Source organism: Culicoides brevitarsis, chromosome 1 (genome assembly GCF_036172545.1).
Source record: "Culicoides brevitarsis isolate CSIRO-B50_1 chromosome 1, AGI_CSIRO_Cbre_v1, whole genome shotgun sequence".
Taxonomy (NCBI): Eukaryota; Metazoa; Arthropoda; class Insecta; order Diptera; family Ceratopogonidae; genus Culicoides; species Culicoides brevitarsis.
Genome location: NC_087085.1, coordinates 22,632,073 through 22,650,676, shown reverse-complemented (window position 1 = coordinate 22,650,676; position 18,604 = coordinate 22,632,073). Strand labels below are relative to the sequence as shown.

General features: G+C 30.7%; 1 protein-coding gene across 2 annotated transcripts; it reads right to left on the bottom strand.

The window, feature by feature from the left end:
* Positions 1 to 3,154: 3,154 nt before the first annotated feature.
* Positions 3,155 to 18,600, bottom strand: LOC134832889 (CLK4-associating serine/arginine rich protein). Of its 2 annotated transcripts, XM_063847098.1 has the most exons (11): positions 18,434 to 18,600; positions 15,920 to 15,988; positions 5,495 to 5,623; positions 4,983 to 5,434; positions 4,862 to 4,913; positions 4,341 to 4,798; positions 4,166 to 4,285; positions 4,038 to 4,101; positions 3,760 to 3,844; positions 3,588 to 3,693; positions 3,155 to 3,528 (listed from the first exon to the last, which is right to left on the bottom strand). In XM_063847098.1, the coding sequence occupies exons 1-11, from the start codon at positions 18,464 to 18,466 to the stop codon at positions 3,231 to 3,233; spliced, it is 1,866 nt and encodes a 621-aa protein (XP_063703168.1). In that variant the 5' UTR covers positions 18,467 to 18,600; the 3' UTR covers positions 3,155 to 3,230. The 2 variants fall into 2 exon arrangements, with proteins under 2 accessions (XP_063703168.1, XP_063703176.1); XM_063847106.1 differs by lacking the exons at positions 5,495 to 5,623; positions 15,920 to 15,988.
* Positions 18,601 to 18,604: the final 4 nt, after the last annotated feature.

The window sequence follows — 18,604 nt, the reverse complement described above, 5'->3', positions numbered from 1 at the left end:
AGTTAAAAATTTTAACAAAAAAAATTCATAAAAATAACCGTCAAAGATTTTTGAAAAAATAATTTTTAGGAAATATTTTTAGAGAAGAAAATTCATGTAAAATTTAGAATTTTTACACAAAATATTTTAAAAATTGAAAATATTTTTAAAAATTCCTTGAAAAACTAAGGAAAAGGACCAAAAAATGGTCAATTTTGATGAAATTTTTAACTTTTTTTTTATTTTGCCCCATTGGATTTTCGACTTTTGAAATGGGGCAGGGGACAAAAACATAGAAAAAAATTTGGAGCGGCCTTATGTTTTATTTATTATATTATACCGAGATTTTGAAGAAAAATTCGTTAGATATGTCTTTATCATGGATACCATAAGTGTTACCAAGGGACTATTTGGGTGTCGCCAAAAGTATTTTCCGGCATTCAAATATTTACTTTAATAAATAATCTTCCTTCATAGAAAAAATTAAAAAGCATTAATAAATAAAATAGTCGAAATCATATTATTGAAATGCGGTTGAGTTGAACTTATTTTGGTTCGAATACTGTTGTCACTCGTTAATCATTTTATTTTGTACAGCGAAACGATTCGAATACTATTTTGGATAATGCATTAAATTAAAAAAATTAAGTTTAATTTTTCAGTAATTTTTCACTAATCATATTTGTTTTTCTACTGGACCTTTTTTCATGTATGTGTCAAAAATTCATGGTGTCCCCCTTACGAGAAGAAATCGTTGAAATGTAAAATGTTTAAGTAACATACACAAGTACAAAAAGAAAATACACATTATAATATAAAAAGGAAAAGCTGGATAATATAAAATTTAAGTAACATAATGTCGGTTCCATTTCATCAAACATTCAAACTCCCCCTATCCGCAACTGATACATTCTACATTCATTGGCCATTCTACTCGGCCAGAATGGAAATATGCAAGTTCAATTTTAAATTTATGGCCTCTACCATCCACTACATTATTTTTCTGTGTCATTTCCATTTCCTACATACACACAATATAATAACAAATATATGTGCAAACATTATGAAAATATCTACAGTTACTGTACGTTCAGGGTTTTACATACAATCCGTATCTAAATATATACAAATAGACTGTTGTGGAAAATATTGAGGGTTGATTTTTGAATGGGTGGTTATGTACACTGTAAATATACGAGATGCTGATTCATATTACACTGTAGGACAAAATTATATGTCCACTCCTACTAAAGCTTAAAAGTTAAAAATTAACAAAAAAAAAACTCATAACTCAACCTCATTTGAGCTCAATCAGCTCAAATCACGAAAAACGTAAATTTACTTTTTTCAAAGTATTTTTACTTTCCGGTATAAAATATATATTGTAAAGCGTAAAAATGTATGTTTACTTAGTGTAACAGATAAGCTACGTAATATAGCAAACCAAATAGATAATATGTATTTTTTCATTTTGTATATTCGGTCTACTGCCCAGTCCCAGTCTATATAAAAAAGTTTTTGTCAAGTAAGATGCAGTGATGTATTCTCATGGTAAATCTCTCTATTTGAATGATATAATTTTGAATTTTTAAATATTTTTTTTTTGCTTAGCGTTTGGTTTTATAACATTAAAAAAATATTTATAATATATTTTATTCATTGTTTTAAATTGTTATTTATTTTCGTCTTTGTATAGTTATTACGCGTAATATCATTACAGGTTTTTTAAATACTCAGAAAGCTAAGTTATTCCACATTTTGTGCTCCATTATTTATGTTGGCATATTTTTTGTTTTTTTTTCTATTTATTTACATGTATGACATATGTACTTTAGTTTTACCTCCAAGATTATATTAAAATGATTTAAAGGAACGTAAATTTAATTTTTCAATGCTTTGTCCATTTCGTGAAAAAGCTAAAATCGAAAGCTTTAGACATATTTTTGCACTTTTAATTTTTTTTTTCAGTAAAAAGTTAAAATTGATTTTCTCAAAAATTTCAAAAAGAGATCAAACCGAGCTTTAGGATAACAATACATTTATTTTTTCTTTAAATTAAATTAAATCATTGTTTCAAATTAGTTAGTACCAACTTGTCTTGGAACTCAATTTGAGTTACTCAAAATATATAGAAGGATGCTTTGAAAATATTATGTGGAGGGAGTATTCAGTTAGGATTATATTATTTTTTTAACCAAAAGAAAAATAAAGAATTTAACGATGTTAAGAGTTTGAAAAAAGGGCTTCCAGTAACGTAAGAATATAATTGAATTGGTCACGTATTTCAGAGATTCCACGAAGATTTTGAAAAATCGGAAATTTCGAAATGATTTTTTTGAACTTTTTAATCCATAATTTTAAAAAAATTAGTTCAATGCGATTTTGAAAATTTATAAAAAAAAATAGTAGGTATTTCCAAATATTTTTAGTCTATTCGAACACTGAACATCTTAAAATAAAGACATTTTTAAAATTTCAGTAAATTTTTACCATTAATAGATCTGAAAAATATCTATTTCGTTAACTAATATTTAAAGTCCATTTTTTTTCATTTAAACTTTTTCAATATTGACATACAAAAATAGTCAACCCTTTCGAAATACCAAAACTTTTGAAAAATCTTTAAAAAATCTATGTGTTGTAATGTTTTTAAAAGCTATTTAATCCAAAAAAAATTTGACTATTGTATTAATAACTAGTAAAAAAGAAAAAAAAAATTATTTTATTTTTTTTTTTAAATATAAAATTCTCTTTAACATATTTTGATTTTCTTATTTTACATGTCGACATGTGGAGAACACTAGTTTTTAAGCATTAAGTCCCTTTAAATTCTTCAAATATCGGGATCTACATAAGTAGAACTCTAATTTGGTATGTTTAAAGACATTTTGTTTTAACATTTCTAATTAAGGAGAAATTTCAAATTAAACTTCGTTCAGAAATCAGAAATCCCGCGTTAGTATGAAACATCATTAAATAACTTTTTAAAAATGTTAAAATAGAAAGATTTGTCAAAATATTATGAAAATAGATTCTCTTATGCATGGAGAATTCAATAAGAAATATCAATTTAATTTATAAAGATATGAAAAAAATGACTTTGAAATTATTTCAAATGCTATTTTTAGGGGTTTCAAACACTGAAATGCCTGACATAGTTATTTTAAAATTTATATTTGCTAGGTATTTAAGAAAGATATTTTATTGAAAGTAAAAAAATCGAGGAAACAAAAAATTGGTTTCATTAAAAATCATTTTCTACTTCTGCTATTTGAGTATCTATCGGAGCTTCTTGACCTGTAACGAGATCTGTCCCTTCTGTATCTATCCGAGCTGTGCCTATCCTTTGAGCTACGTCGATAACGACTTCGTCTGTCGTATTTATTGGAATAATGTGAAGATCTCCTACTGTAATTTGATCGGCTACTTTGAGAACTCTTTGATGAGGAACGGGATCGTCTGTGTTTAGATTGTGAACGATCGCTACTGTGACTTTTACGTACATGTGCATCATCACTAGATGAATACTGATGGCGTAATTCTCTTTGACTAAAAACATAATTTATGAATATATAAACGCACATTATGTAATAAATTTTGAAAATTACCGTTTTCGCATTTTCAACGCTAATTCTTTCATTTCAACTTCGCGTTCTTTTTGTTCCTCAATTTGTTGTAGCTTTTTTAGAGTCTCTAATTTCTTATCCTCCTTATCTAATTTTTTTTTTACGTTCTTTATTTATTATTATTTTTTTTTTTTTGCTATTTTTTATCACTTACATTGTTTATTCAAAAGATGTTGCATTTTTCGTTTAAGTCTCTCTTTTTGATTTATTTTAGTTTCCCCAGTTGATTCATACGATCCCTAAAATATGGTAATAATATTATTTATTTTTCTGTTTTTATATGTTTTATATTTCAAAATTATATCATTGAATATTATTAAATTCCAAAATGTTGTCAACAATGATAAAACCTGCTTTAGCCCTAGTTGTGACTTGCACTTTGCACAAAGAATAAACAAAGAACAAAGTCTCATTATATAATTTCATACTGACTTTGACATTCATTGTAGATTTACCACCTCTAGATTGAGCATTGCCTTTGTGATTTTCATTTGATCTATGAAAGATATATTTGTAATTGATAAAAAAAAACAATAGAAAATGTTATTCTTTTTATTTACTTATCATCTCTTTGATTGCTTGATGAATCGTAGCTTAAGTCACTGTCACTACTGTTTTTGTTTCTTCCATAATATCTTTTAATTGGGATATCCAAAGTCTGATTCTTCGGAGGACTACAACTATAAAGACAGTCGTAAGCAAATTAAAATTAAAAGAAGTTATAGAAAAACATACTTTTCTCTTTGTGAATTTTGAGGTTCTTTAGTTTTCGTTCGCTTAGTTTTTCTTCTTCGATAATCTGAACTAGAAGAGCTGCTAGAAGATGATGATGATGTTGATGACGATGAAGATGATGATGATGAATAACGTCTTGAATATTTTTTTCTTCTTGACGTTTGTTTGAACTTGTCTAAATTTTCTTTTAGTTTATCAGAATATAACGGCTTCTTTTCCATTTTAGGCTCATCATTTCCAAATGACGTAATATACGTGATTTTTTCCGGAACATCTGTGTTTGAATCAGAAGATTCTTCTTCTTGTTTAAATGTGTCCATTTGATCAGATTCAGTCTTTGCATAACTTGGTATACTTGAGTTTATAGGTCTCATCTTTTTTTCTCGACGTTCTCTTCTTTCTCGCCTTCCCGTTCGATTACTCTTACCACAATCTTCTTTTTGAGATTCCCTAAGAGCCTGAAACGAAAAATAAAATTGAAATAATTTGTGCTCATTTTGAAAATAAAGTGTTTCGCTTACTTGCAATTCGTCAAAATCGTTTGTTATGAAAGAAAAAAAATCATTCGACAGCCTAAAATGTTCAAAAAGAGTTGTTCAGGAAAACTAAAAGTAAGAAGACTAAAAATATGAAGAATCCTACATTCCATAACGCCTTCCAGTTGCATTCAATTCATTTGCATTCGAAGTTGATATTTTGTTTATGTCTATGGGAAGATCAAAGTCCATATCAGAATCTGAGGAATCTTTTGCAAGCTCATCATAACGCGAATTGCTAGACTTTCCTTCCATTGATGCAATACTTTGCGTAAAAGTTTGTGTTGCATAGTCCTCTGTATCGTAAGTGTAACCAATACTGATACCTGTTTTACTATTTTGTTTCTTTTTCTTTGCTCTGGCATCATTTTGCATCGCATTTATGTCATACAGTTCATCGAGTTGGGCCAAAAATTCCGTCTCTTTAAAACCTAAGAAATCGTTGAGTGTAATAATACGATATCTTTCATAATTTAATTGTCTTTCTTCGATACACATCTCCTCATCTTCACTCTTTTCCGTTTTGACCTGTGGAATATAGTCTAAATGTGCTCTTGCCTACAAAACAAGAAAGAAATAATATAAAAAAATTAGGAAAAGGGGCTAATCTAATCTCACGTCAAATCGATCAATAACAACTTCATTCCATTTCATCATAGTTTTGTTATCTCCAACTTCTGGAGTAGCATCGATGTGAATTTTACATTTTCTTCCGTGAATTTGCAAAAACTGTGTTGGGTCTGTTTTCTGACAAAAATTCAACAAATTAGATTCAAAAATAACTGGATTGTAGTATCCGACGAACCCATATACCGTTCCGACGAACCAAAATTTTGCGTTTACATTAGCGTTTTAGGTTTGAAAGTCACATTTTTGGACAAACGACGAATGTAGGAGGTCATATTTTTTGACAGCTGTCAAGTTTTTTGACAGTTGTCACATATTTTATATTTTTGAAATTTCTTCACATTTTTTTTATCAATTTTCATGATTTTTAAAGTTTGTTCATACTTTTCTTTGACAGTTGTCATTTATTTTATTTTTTTCAATTTTGAAAAAAAAAAATTTTTTTGAGGAAAATTTTTGTGTGCGTCGCGGATTTGTTATTTTTGATAGATAAGCAAAATCCTTCAAATTAGCTGTTCAAAATTAGCCAAAGTTTACGTCAAATATCTTAGATTTGATCGTCGGGAGGAAAAGTTCGGAAATAAAATGGTTATTTGATAAAAACGCATGAAAAAGTGTCAATTTTTGAGAAAATTTTTGTATGTGTCGTGGATTTGTTATTTTTGATAGATAAGCAAAATCCTTCAAATTAGCTGTTCAAAATTAGCCAAAGTTTACGTCAAAATTCTTGGATTTGGTCGTCGGGAGGAAAAGTTCGGAAATAAAATGGTTATTTGATAAAAACGCATGAAAAAGTGTCAATTTTTGTCAATTTTTGAGAAAATTTTTGTATGTGTCGTGGATTTGTTATTTTTGATAGATAAGCAAAATCCTTCAAATTAGCTGTTCAAAATTAGCCAAAGTTTACGTCAAAATTCTTGGATTTGGTCGTCGGGAGGAAAAGTTCGGAAATAAAATGGTTATTTGATAAAAACGCATGAAAAAGTGTAAATTTTTGTTAATTTTTGAGAAAATTTTTTTGTGTGTCGCGGATTTGTTATTTTTGATAGATAAGCAAAATCCTTCAAATTAGCTGTTCAAAATTAGCCAAAGTTTACGTCAAAATTCTTGGATTTGATCGTCGGGAGGAAAAGTTCAGAAATAAAATGGTTATTTGATAAAAACGCATGAAAAAGTGTCAATTTTTGTCAATTTTTGAGAAAATTTTTGTATGTGTCGTGGATTTGTTATTTTTGATAGATAAGCAAAATCCTTCAAATTAGCTGTTCAAAATTAGCCAAAGTTTACGTCAAAATTCTTGGATTTGGTCGTCGGGAGGAAAAGTTCGGAAATAAAATGGTTATTTGATAAAAACGCATGAAAAAGTGTCAATTTTTGTCAATTTTTGAGAAAATTTTTGTATGTGTCGTGGATTTGTTATTTTTGATAGATAAGCAAAATCCTTCAAATTAGCTGTTCAAAATTAGCCAAAGTTTACGTCAAAATTCTTGGATTTGGTCGTCGGGAGGAAAAGTTCGGAAATAAAATGGTTATTTGATAAAAACGCATGAAAAAGTGTCAATTTTTGTCAATTTTTGAGAAAATTTTTGTATGTGTCGTGGATTTGTTATTTTTGATAGATAAGCAAAATCCTTCAAATTAGCTGTTCAAAATTAGCCAAAGTTTACGTCAAAATTCTTGGATTTGGTCGTCGGGAGGAAAAGTTCGGAAATAAAATGGTTATTTGATAAAAACGCATGAAAAAGTGTAAATTTTTGTTAATTTTTGAGAAAATTTTTTTGTGTGTCGCGGATTTGTTATTTTTGATAGATAAGCAAAATCCTTCAAATTAGCTGTTCAAAATTAGCCAAAGTTTACGTCAAAATTCTTGGATTTGATCGTCGGGAGGAAAAGTTCAGAAATAAAATGGTTATTTGATAAAAACGCATGAAAAAGTGTCAATTTTTGTCAATTTTTGAGAAAATTTTTGTATGTGTCGTGGATTTGTTATTTTTGATAGATAAGCAAAATCCTTCAAATTAGCTGTTCAAAATTAGCCAAAGTTTACGTCAAAATTCTTGGATTTGGTCGTCGGGAGGAAAAGCTCGGAAATAAAATGGTTATTTGATAAAAACGCATGAAAAAGTGTCAATTTTTGTCAATTTTTGAGAAAATTTTTGTATGTGTCGTGGATTTGTTATTTTTGATAGATAAGCAAAATCCTTCAAATTAGCTGTTCAAAATTAGCCAAAGTTTACGTCAAAATTCTTGGATTTGATCGTCGAGAGGAAAAGTTCGGAAATAAAATGGTTATTTGATAAAAACGCATGAAAAAGTGTAAATTTTTGTTAATTTTTGAGAAAATTTTTTTGTGTGTCGCGGATTTGTTATTTTTGATAGATAAGCAAAATCCTTCAAATTAGCTGTTCAAAATTAGCCAAAGTTTACGTCAAAATTCTTGGATTTGATCGTCGGGAGGAAAAGTTCAGAAATAAAATGGTTATTTGATAAAAACGCATGAAAAAGTGTAAATTTTTGTTAATTTTTGAGAAAATTTTTTTGTGTGTCGCGGATTTGTTATTTTTGATAGATAAGCAAAATCCTTCAAATTAGCTGTTCAAAATTAGCCAAAGTTTACGTCAAAATTCTTGGATTTGATCGTCGGGAGGAAAAGTTCAGAAATAAAATGGTTATTTGATAAAAACGCATGAAAAAGTGTAAATTTTTGTTAATTTTTGAGAAAATTTTTTTGTGTGTCGCGGATTTGTTATTTTTGATAGATAAGCAAAATCCTTCAAATTAGCTGTTCAAAATTAGCCAAAGTTTACGTCAAAATTCTTGGATTTGATCGTCGGGAGGAAAAGTTCAGAAATAAAATGGTTATTTGATAAAAACGCATGAAAAAGTGTAAATTTTTGTTAATTTTTGAGAAAATTTTTTTGTGTGTCGCGGATTTGTTATTTTTGATAGATAAGCAAAATCCTTCAAATTAGCTGTTCAAAATTAGCCAAAGTTTACGTCAAAATTCTTGGATTTGGTCGTCGGGAGGAAAAGCTCGGAAATAAAATGGTTATTTGATAAAAACGCATGAAAAAGTGTAAATTTTTGTTAATTTTTGAGAAAATTTTTTTGTGTGTCGCGGATTTGTTATTTTTGATAGATAAGCAAAATCCTTCAAATTAGCTGTTCAAAATTAGCCAAAGTTTACGTCAAAATTCTTGGATTTGATCGTCGAGAGGAAAAGTTCGGAAATAAAATGGTTATTACATAAAAACGCATGAAAAAGTGTAAATTTTTGTTAATTTTTGAGAAAATTTTTTTGTGTGTCGCGGATTTGTTATTTTTGATAGATAAGCAAAATCCTTCAAATTAGCTGTTCAAAATTAGCCAAAGTCGTCAAACGTCAAAATTCTTGGATTTGATCGTCGGGAGGAAAAGTCCAGAAATAAAATGGTTATTTGATAAAAACGCATGAAAAAGTGTAAATTTTTGTTAATTTTTGAGAAAATTTTTTTGTGTGTCGCGGATTTGTTATTTTTGATAGATAAGCAAAATCCTTCAAATTAGCTGTTCAAAATTAGCCAAAGTTTACGTCAAAATTCTTGGATTTGATCGTCGAGAGGAAAAGTTCGGAAATAAAATGGTTATTTGATAAAAACGCATGAAAAAGTGTAAATTTTTGTTAATTTTTGAGAAAATTTTTTTGTGTGTCGCGGATTTGTTATTTTTGATAGATAAGCAAAATCCTTCAAATTAGCTGTTCAAAATTAGCCAAAGTTTACGTCAAAATTCTTGGATTTGGTCGTCGGGAGGAAAAGTTCGGAAATAAAATGGTTATTTGATAAAAACGCATGAAAAAGTGTAAATTTTTGTTAATTTTTGAGAAAATTTTTTTGTGTGTCGCAGTCTTTACACCATTTTGCAACAAACTAATTATGTTGAAAATTAGCCAAAGTTTACGTCAAAATTCTATGGATTTGATCGTCGGGATATGTTTTTTTAAAAGCTAGAAATAAAATGGTTATTTGATAAAAACGCATGAAAAATTGTCAATTTTTGAGAAAATTTTTGTGTGTGTCGTGGATTTGTTATTTTTGATAGATAAGCAAAATCCTTCAAATTAGCTGTTCAAAATTAGCCAAAGTTTACGTCAAAATTCTTGGATTTGGAGGAAAAGCTTAAAATGGTTATTTGATAAAAACGCATGAAAAAGTGTCAATTTTTGTCAATTTTTGAGAAAATTTTTGTATGTGTCGTGTATTTGTTATTTTTGATAGATAAGCAAAATCCTTCAAATTAGCTGTTCAAAATTAGCCAAAGTTTACGTCAAAATTCTTGGATTTGATCGTCGGGAGGAAAAGTTCAGGAAATAAAATGGTTATTTGATAAAAACGCATGAAAAAGTGTAAATTTTTGTTAATTTTTGAGAAAATTTTTTTGTGTGTCGCGGATTTGTTATTTTTGATAGATGCAAAATCCTTCAATTAAGTTATTCATTTGTTTATTTTTGATAGATAAGCATTAAGATTTACGTCAAAATTCTTGGATTTTGTAAAAAGTTCGGAAATAAAATCCTTCAAAAAGTGTACATGTAAGTCTGTTTGTTACAAATAAAAAATTAAAAGTTTAAAAAAATTCTTTTTGATCGTCGGGAGGAAAACACTTTTTTCATTTGATAAAAACGCATAAATTTTTGTGTAATTTTTGAATTTGAAGGATTTGTTATTTTTCAAGAAAAAAATCCTCTTTTAAAAAGTTTTCTCAAAAATTTTGTTTTAGGTTCTTTTTTGTCAATTTTGAGAAAATTTTTCGTTCCATTTTATTATTTTTGAGCTGTTCAAAATTAGCCAAAGTTAGATTTTGCTTATCTATCAAAAATAACAAATCCGCGACACACACAAAAATTTTCCTCCAAAATTGACAAAAATTGACACTTTTTCATGCGTTTTTATCAAATAACCATTTTGTTTCTGAGCTTTTCCTCCCGACGATCAAATCCAAGAATTTTGACGTAAACTTTGGCTAATTTTGAACAGCTAATTTGAAGGATTTTGCTTATCTATCAAAAATAACAAATCCACGACACATACAAAAATTTTCTCAAAAATTGACACTTTTTCATGCGTTTTTATCAAATAACCATTTTATTTCCAATGACGACCAAATCCAAGAATTTTGACGTAAACTTTGGCTAATTTTGAACAGCTAATTTGAAGGATTTTGCTTATCTATCAAAAATAACAAATCCGCGACACACAAAAAAATTTTCTCAAAAATTAACAAAAATTTACACTTTTTCATGCGTTTTTATCAAATAACCATTTTATTTCTGAACTTTTCCTCCCGACGATCAAATCCAAGAATTTTGACGTAAACTTTGGCTAATTTTGAACAGCTAATTTGAAGGATTTTGCTTATCTATCAAAAATAACAAATCCGCGACACACAAAAAAATTTTCTCAAAAATTAACAAAAATTTACACTTTTTCATGCGTTTTTATCAAATAACCATTTTATTTCCGAACTTTTCCTCTCGACGATCAAATCCAAGAATTTTGACGTAAACTTTGGCTAATTTTGAACAGCTAATTTGAAGGATTTTGCTTATCTATCAAAAATAACAAATCCGCGACACACACAAAAATTTTCCTCCAAAATTGACAAAAATTGACACTTTTTCATGCGTTTTTATCAAATAACCATTTTATTTCCGAACTTTTCCTCCCGACGATCAAATCCAAGAATTTTGACGTAAACTTTGGCTAATTTTGAACAGCTAATTTGAAGGATTTTGCTTATCTATCAAAAATAACAAATCCACGACACACACAAAAATTTTCTCAAAAATTGACAAAAATTGACACTTTTTCATGCGTTTTTATCAAATAACCATTTTATTTCTGAACTTTTCCTCCCGACGATCAAATCCAAGAATTTTGACGTAAACTTTGGCTAATTTTGAACAGCTAATTTGAAGGATTTTGCTTATCTATCAAAAATAACAAATCCGCGACACACAAAAAAATTTTCTCAAAAATTAACAAAAATTTACACTTTTTCATGCGTTTTTATCAAATAACCATTTTATTTCTGAACTTTTCCTCCCGACGATCAAATCCAAGAATTTTGACGTAAACTTTGGCTAATTTTGAACAGCTAATTTGAAGGATTTTGCTTATCTATCAAAAATAACAAATCCGCGACACACAAAAAAATTTTCTCAAAAATTAACAAAAATTTACACTTTTTCATGCGTTTTTATCAAATAACCATTTTATTTCCGAACTTTTCCTCTCGACGATCAAATCCAAGAATTTTGACGTAAACTTTGGCTAATTTTGAACAGCTAATTTGAAGGATTTTGCTTATCTATCAAAAATAACAAATCCGCGACACACACAAAAATTTTCTCAAAAATTAACAAAAATTTACACTTTTTCATGCGTTTTTATCAAATAACCATTTTATTTCCGAACTTTTCCTCTCGACGATCAAATCCAAGAATTTTGACGTAAACTTTGGCTAATTTTGAACAGCTAATTTGAAGGATTTTGCTTATCTATCAAAAATAACAAATCCACGACACATACAAAAATTTTCTCAAAAATTACAAAAATTTTTTTTCATGCGTTTTTATCAAATAACCATTTTATTTATGAACTTTTCATCCCGACGATCAAATCCAAGAATTTTGACGTAAACTTTGGCTAAATTTTAATTTTTCAATTTTTAACTTCAAATCCAAGAATTTTGACGTAAACTTTGGCTAATTTTGAACAGCTAATTTGAAGGATTTTGCTTATCTATCAAAAATAACAAATCCGCGACACACAAAAAAATTTTCTCAAAAATTAACAAAAATTTACACTTTTTCATGCGTTTTTATCAAATAACCATTTTATTTCTGAACTTTTCCTCCCGACGATCAAATCCAAGAATTTTGACGTAAACTTTGGCTAATTTTGAACAGCTAATTTGAAGGATTTTGCTTATCTATCAAAAATAACAAATCCGCGACACACAAAAAAATTTTCTCAAAAATTAACAAAAATTTACACTTTTTCATGCGTTTTTATCAAATAACCATTTTATTTCCTAACTTTTCCTCCCGACGATCAAATCCAAGAATTTTGACGTAAACTTTGGCTAATTTTGAACAGCTAATTTGAAGGATTTTGCTTATCTATCAAAAATAACAAATCCGCGACACACAAAAAAATTTTCTCAAAAATTTACACTTTTTCATGCGTTTTTATCAAATAACCATTTTATTTCCGAACTTTTCCTCCCGACGATCAAATCCAAGAATTTTGACGTAAACTTTGGCTAATTTTGAACAGCTAATTTGAAGGATTTTGCTTATCTATCAAAAATAACAAATCCGCGACACACAAAAAAATTTTCTCAAAAATTAACAAAAATTTACACTTTTTCATGCGTTTTTATCAAATAACCATTTTATTTCCGAACTTTTCCTCACGACGATCAAATCCAAGAATTTTGACGTAAACTTTGGCTAATTTTGAACAGCTAATTTGAAGGATTTTGCTTATCTATCAAAAATAACAAATCCACGACACATACAAAAATTTTCTCAAAAATTGACAAAAATTGACACTTTTTCATGCGTTTTTATCAAATAACCATTTTATTTCTGAACTTTTCCTCCCGACGATCAAATCCAAGAATTTTGACGTAAACTTTGGCTAATTTTGAACAGCTAATTTGAAGGATTTTGCTTATCTATCAAAAATAACAAATCCGCGACACACACAAAAATTTTCTCAAAAATTGACAAAAATTGACACTTTTTCATGCGTTTTTATCAAATAACCATTTTATTTCTGAACTTTTCCTCCCGACGATCAAATCCAAGAATTTTGACGTAAACTTTGGCTAATTTTGAACAGCTAATTTGAAGGATTTTGCTTATCTATCAAAAATAACAAATCCGCGACACACAAAAAAATTTTCTCAAAAATTAACAAAAATTTACACTTTTTCATGCGTTTTTATCAAATAACCATTTTATTTCCGAACTTTTCCTCTCGACGATCAAATCCAAGAATTTTGACGTAAACTTTGGCTAATTTTGAACAGCTAATTTGAAGGATTTTGCTTATCTATCAAAAATAACAAATCCGCGACACACAAAAAAATTTTCTCAAAAATTAACAAAAATTTACACTTTTTCATGCGTTTTTATCAAATAACCATTTTATTTCCGAACTTTTCCTCTCGACGATCAAATCCAAGAATTTTGACGTAAACTTTGGCTAATTTTGAACAGCTAATTTGAAGGATTTTGCTTATCTATCAAAAATAACAAATCCACGACACATACAAAAATTTTCTCAAAAATTGACAAAAATTGACACTTTTTCATGCGTTTTTATCAAATAACTATTTTATTTCTGAACTTTTCCTCCCGACGATCAAATCCAAGAATTTTGACGTAAACTTTGGCTAATTTTGAACAGCTAATTTGAAGGATTTTGCTTATCTATCAAAAATAACAAATCCGCGACACACAAAAAAATTTTCTCAAAAATTAACAAAAATTTACACTTTTTCATGCGTTTTTATCAAATAACCATTTTATTTCTGAACTTTTCCTCCCGACGATCAAATCCAAGAATTTTGACGTAAACTTTGGCTAATTTTGAACAGCTAATTTGAAGGATTTTGCTTATCTATCAAAAATAACAAATCCGCGACACACAAAAAAATTTTCTCAAAAATTAACAAAAATTTACACTTTTTCATGCGTTTTTATCAAATAACCATTTTATTTCTGAACTTTTCCTCCCGACGATCAAATCCAAGAATTTTGACGTAAACTTTGGCTAATTTTGAACAGCTAATTTGAAGGATTTTGCTTATCTATCAAAAATAACAAATCCACGACACATACAAAAATTTTCTCAAAAATTGACAAAAATTGACACTTTTTCATGCGTTTTTATCAAATAACCATTTTATTTCCGAGCTTTTCCTCCCGACGACCAAATCCAAGAATTTTGACGTAAACTTTGGCTAATTTTGAACAGCTAATTTGAAGGATTTTGCTTATCTATCAAAAATAACAAATCCGCGACACACAAAAAAATTTTCTCAAAAATTAACAAAAATTTACACTTTTTCATGCGTTTTTATCAAATAACCATTTTATTTCTGAACTTTTCCTCCCGACGATCAAATCCAAGAATTTTGACGTAAACTTTGGCTAATTTTGAACAGCTAATTTGAAGGATTTTGCTTATCTATCAAAAATAACAAATCCGCGACACACAAAAAAATTTTCTCAAAAATTAACAAAAATTTACACTTTTTCATGCGTTTTTATCAAATAACCATTTTATTTCCGAACTTTTCCTCTCGACGATCAAATCCAAGAATTTTGACGTAAACTTTGGCTAATTTTGAACAGCTAATTTGAAGGATTTTGCTTATCTATCAAAAATAACAAATCCACGACACATACAAAAATTTTCTCAAAAATTGACAAAAATTGACACTTTTTCATGCGTTTTTATCAAATAACCATTTTATTTCTGAACTTTTCCTCCCGACGATCAAATCCAAGAATTTTGACGTAAACTTTGGCTAATTTTGAACAGCTAATTTGAAGGATTTTGCTTATCTATCAAAAATAACAAATCCGCGACACACAAAAAAATTTTCTCAAAAATTAACAAAAATTTACACTTTTTCATGCGTTTTTATCAAATAACCATTTTATTTCCGAACTTTTCCTCTCGACGATCAAATCCAAGAATTTTGACGTAAACTTTGGCTAATTTTGAACAGCTAATTTGAAGGATTTTGCTTATCTATCAAAAATAACAAATCCGCGACACACAAAAAAATTTTCTCAAAAATTAACAAAAATTTACACTTTTTCATGCGTTTTTATCAAATAACCATTTTATTTCCAAACTTTTCCTCCCGACGATCAAATCTAAGATATTTGACGTAAACTTTGGCTAATTTTGAACAGCTAATTTGAAGGATTTTGCTTATCTATCAAAAATAACAAATCCGCGACGCACACAAAAATTTTCCTCAAAAAAATTTTTTTTTTCAAAATTGAAAAAAATAAAATAAATGACAACTGTCAAAAATTTTGACAGCTGTCAAAAATGGTTCAAAAAATTTTTCGTCCTTGAAAAGTATGAACAAACTTTAAAAATCATGAAAATTGATAAAAAAAATGTGAAGAAATTTCAAAAATATAAAATATGTGACAACTGTCAAAAAACTTGACAGCTGTCAAAAAATATGACCTCCTACATTCGTCGTTTGTCCAAAAATGTGACTTTCAAACCTAAAACGCTAATGTAAACGCAAAATTTTGGTTCGTCGGAACGGTATATGGGTTCGTCGGATACTACAATCCAGTTCAAAAATAAACTACTTTGCAACATTGCTGCTTACTATTTTTTGATAAAAGCTTTGTCTTCTTTCAGCTCGTTTCCTATAGTCCACTAAAATTTCCTTTGTAATCTAAGATTAAAATATTAAAACATAAGCTAATGATGGACTTTGGCCCCATGAATGGCGTTGGGATGCGTAATACATTGACACCTTAGCCTCTCCATCCGCAAGTCGGAAATGCGGCCTTCGCGAGGCGGGGTTGTTACCACAGACTCATTACGACGACGTCATCTGGGGCGGACGTTAAAGCCAAGCACCAAGCAAAATTGCTGAAGCTCGACGGTGCGATGTCTCTTGACATTTTTGCCCGCTTGGGGGCCCAGGTAGCAGCCCTACCACCAAGATCGGATTATTTGGGTTGATTACCCACTTGATCTTAAACTCTCAAACCAATTCTCAGACAAAACACGAATAGAAACCGAACGGATTTAACGACGACGACCTTTGGCAAACGTAAATGGCTTCGGTTTGGACAATAGAATGTTAAGACGCTGTTCCAAATAGGAAAATTGGCACAAGCAGGTCATAATTTGGAGAAATTCAATTTGGACTTCTTGGCGATGAGCGAGGTTCGCTGGAATCAGTGTGGACAAATTGTGACAAGCAACAGGTTACCTGGGTGTCTCCCGACTCACACACAGAGAACCAAATTGACCACATATGTGTCAGCGCAAAGTGGAGCAATGCTCTCGCAGACGTTCGCGTGAAAAGAAGCACAGACATCGGATCCGATCACCATCTACTTGTCGGTCATCTGCGGCTTACAACGAAAAAAGTACCAAAAAAGAAGACGAACCCGCGAAAGAAGTTCGAAATTGCCAAGCTCAAGAGTGATGCCCAACGAACCACATTCTCAAACACGCTTCGTGATAACCTGGCGAACACAAACCCTGATTACAACAACATCCAACAGGCGTGGGGTAAATTCAAGAATGCGGTTCTGAAAACCTGCGAGGACAAACTTGGAAAAATCGAAAACAGGATTTTATATCCCCGAACACGTGGTCTGTCATCGAAAGTCGATCCGAAGCGAAAAACGAAATCAACGCTGCAACAACAACTCACGACAAAATTCAAGCGAAACAACGCTACAGTATCCTTGATAAACGAGTCAAACGGGAATTTCACAACGACAAGCGTGAGCACTTGAACTCGTTGGCTAGTCAAGCAGAAGCTGCGGTGTATAACATGAAGGACCTGTACACCATCACCAAGAGGATTGCAAACACCAACAGAAGCAGAAACGTTCCTGTCAAGGACAAGAACGGTGTGTTGCTGACCAATGTCGAAGACCAGCTGAAAAGATGGCGAGAACATTTTCAAGAGGTGCTTAACTTGACACGAGATGGCATCGTGATTCCTCCAATAAGGGCCACAAGATCCCTGGCCATACGCACAAGCCCACCCAGTAGAAAGGAAATCACTGATGCTACTAAGTCCTTGAAGAATGGGAAAGCAGCAGGTATTGACAGTATAACCGGCGAGGTCCTTAAAGCCGATGTCAACCTGAGTACCGACGCCCTCTTGCCTTTACTCACTGCTATTTGGGAGAAAGGCGAATTCCCGCAGGACTGCAGGACTACAGAGACAAACCGAGAGGCATTGTATGGAACCCCCTAAACCCAAGTGAGCGCCTTGAATGCCTGGATTATGCTGACGATAAATGCGAGCTATCTCATAGACACATCGACATGCAAGCAAAACTCTCCGATCTCGCCGCAGAATCTGCTAAAGTCGGATTGAGAATCAACGTCAAGAAGACAATGGAAATGCGCATAAATCCAGAAACAGATGCTCCACTTATGCTCGATGGAAACCCAATTCAACGCGTCGAGAAATACCCGTATCTGGGCAGTATTGTGGGGGAAGATGGCGGGGCAGTGGAAGATGTTGAAACAAGAATCAAGAAGGCAAGGGGGGCTTTTACGACGTTAAACCGTATTTGGAGCTCCTCCGTTTACAGCAAGCCTGTGAAAATCAACATCTTCAAATCCTGCGTAATTTCCGTTCTTCTGTACGGCTGCGAAACCTGGCTCGTTACAGAGAACATCAAGAGGAGATTACAGACGTTCGTCAACCGCTGTCTACGACGAATCCTGCGTATTTTCTGGCCAAACCGGATCTCCAATCAAGATCTGTTGAGAAGGGCCAATATGACAAATATAAATTTGGAAATACGCAGGAGAAAATTCGGTTGGATCGGGCATACTCTTCGCAAGGATCCCGAGGAAGTATGCAATAGGGCCCTTGTATACAACCCGCAACGTAGCCGCAGACGAGGTCGCCCTAAGAACACCTGGCGACGCTCCACACTCTCAGAAGCCAATATCATCAGAGAGGGTGAGGGGCAGATGACTAACCTCTGGGATCTGAAAGACCTTGCGAATCGACGAACCAGATGGCGACAATTCGTGGACCGCCTTTGCTCAACATGAGGACAGTCTCGAATCTTCGGATAAGAGACAAGGCGTAAAGTAAAGTAAGTAGTAAGTAATGATGGACTTTAAAATTTACCTTTTTTTCGAATTTTTTAGCTTCGTGATACATTGTACTTCATTAAATTATTTATTTATGTCACTCGTTTACTTCTAAATTATTAAAGATTCAACTACTTCATAAGTCTGTATTTGGAAATTTAATGAAGATTCAAAATTGATTTTTTTTTTTATTTTTTGTTTTGATGAG

Coding starts and splice junctions, on each gene's coding strand:
- LOC134832889 (XM_063847098.1), bottom strand. CDS start 18,466: ATGTATCACGAAGCTAAAAAATTCGAAAAAAAG. Junction 15,989..18,433: donor CTAAAAAATTCGAAAAAAAG/GTAAATTTTAAA, acceptor TTTTAATCTTAG/ATTACAAAGGAAATTTTAGT. Junction 3,694..3,759: donor ACATCTTTTGAATAAACAAT/GTAAGTGATAAA, acceptor AAAAAAAATTAG/ATAAGGAGGATAAGAAATTA.